The sequence below is a fragment of the Primulina huaijiensis genome, unplaced genomic scaffold (assembly GCF_012295235.1).
Source record: "Primulina huaijiensis isolate GDHJ02 unplaced genomic scaffold, ASM1229523v2 scaffold203854, whole genome shotgun sequence".
In the NCBI taxonomy this organism is placed as follows: Eukaryota; Viridiplantae; Streptophyta; class Magnoliopsida; order Lamiales; family Gesneriaceae; genus Primulina; species Primulina huaijiensis.
In genome coordinates this window covers 1-850 of record NW_027353419.1, presented here as the reverse complement: position 1 = coordinate 850, position 850 = coordinate 1, and the positions used below count along the sequence as shown (strand labels likewise).

Below are 850 nucleotides of genomic sequence, written 5' to 3'. Positions count from 1 at the left end.
TGGAAACATTGACCTTGAGTTCTCCTTTGCCACGCTCTTTCCATGTTGCAGCGACGAACTCAAACAGCATGGAATCAGCTGTGAAAACGGCCTCCTCGTTCTCTTCTCCTGTTTCAGCAGTAACCTCCTGCCTGGCGGGAAATTTATTGTTTTCGCTGTTACCAGCAGAATTTGGGGCCGAAGTACCAAACATTGAAGAATTTCCATTGTTAGAAAGACCAAAACTGAATGAAGGTTGGTCGTTCTTCAGGCCAAAAAGGGAACCACTGGAACCTGGAGGAGTCCCATCTTTAGGAACTGATCCAAATGAGAACAAAGTATTAGAAAAACCTGACCCCGCAAGTCCAGAGAAGGCATTTTGTGCACTCGATAGTGGTTTAAATGAGCTAAAAGAGGGAGTTTCTACAGTCTTTCCAGCAGTTTCCTTCACACTATCTTCCTCGGCATTTCTATTGTCTTCTGCATCCCTACTGGCATCATTCTCACTAATATCAGATTCTCCGGCGGTTTTGGCACCATCCTCAAAAGTTTCATTTTCTGCCACCTTATCTACCGTAGCCTTTGCTCTGTTTTGCTCACAGACATCATTGATGTTATCCTTCTCAATATCTGGTTGAGTTTTTGACTCACTAAACTTGCTTTCAGATTGCTTACCATTGTTATTGATGTCAGGTTTCTCCTTCTCTGCAGTAGACTCGTCCTTTGACTCAACAACTTCATTTTCAAATTTGCTACCAGTTTCATCATTTTGCACCGTTTCCTTACTTGTAACAATTTGTTCCGCCTCCACTGCATGATCAGAAATAGCTGGAGGCACCAATCGGATTGCAGCAAATGGGTTAGTACTAGG

General features: G+C 43.3%; 1 protein-coding gene across 1 annotated transcript; it reads right to left on the bottom strand.

The window, feature by feature from the left end:
- Nucleotides 1-4: 4 nt before the first annotated feature.
- LOC140966277 (uncharacterized) lies at nucleotides 5-844 on the bottom strand (the record flags this gene model as incomplete). The annotated part of the gene is made up of 1 exon (XM_073426600.1): nucleotides 5-844. A coding segment is annotated over one exon (840 nt), but the record flags the coding sequence as incomplete, so codon positions are not given.
- Nucleotides 845-850: the final 6 nt, after the last annotated feature.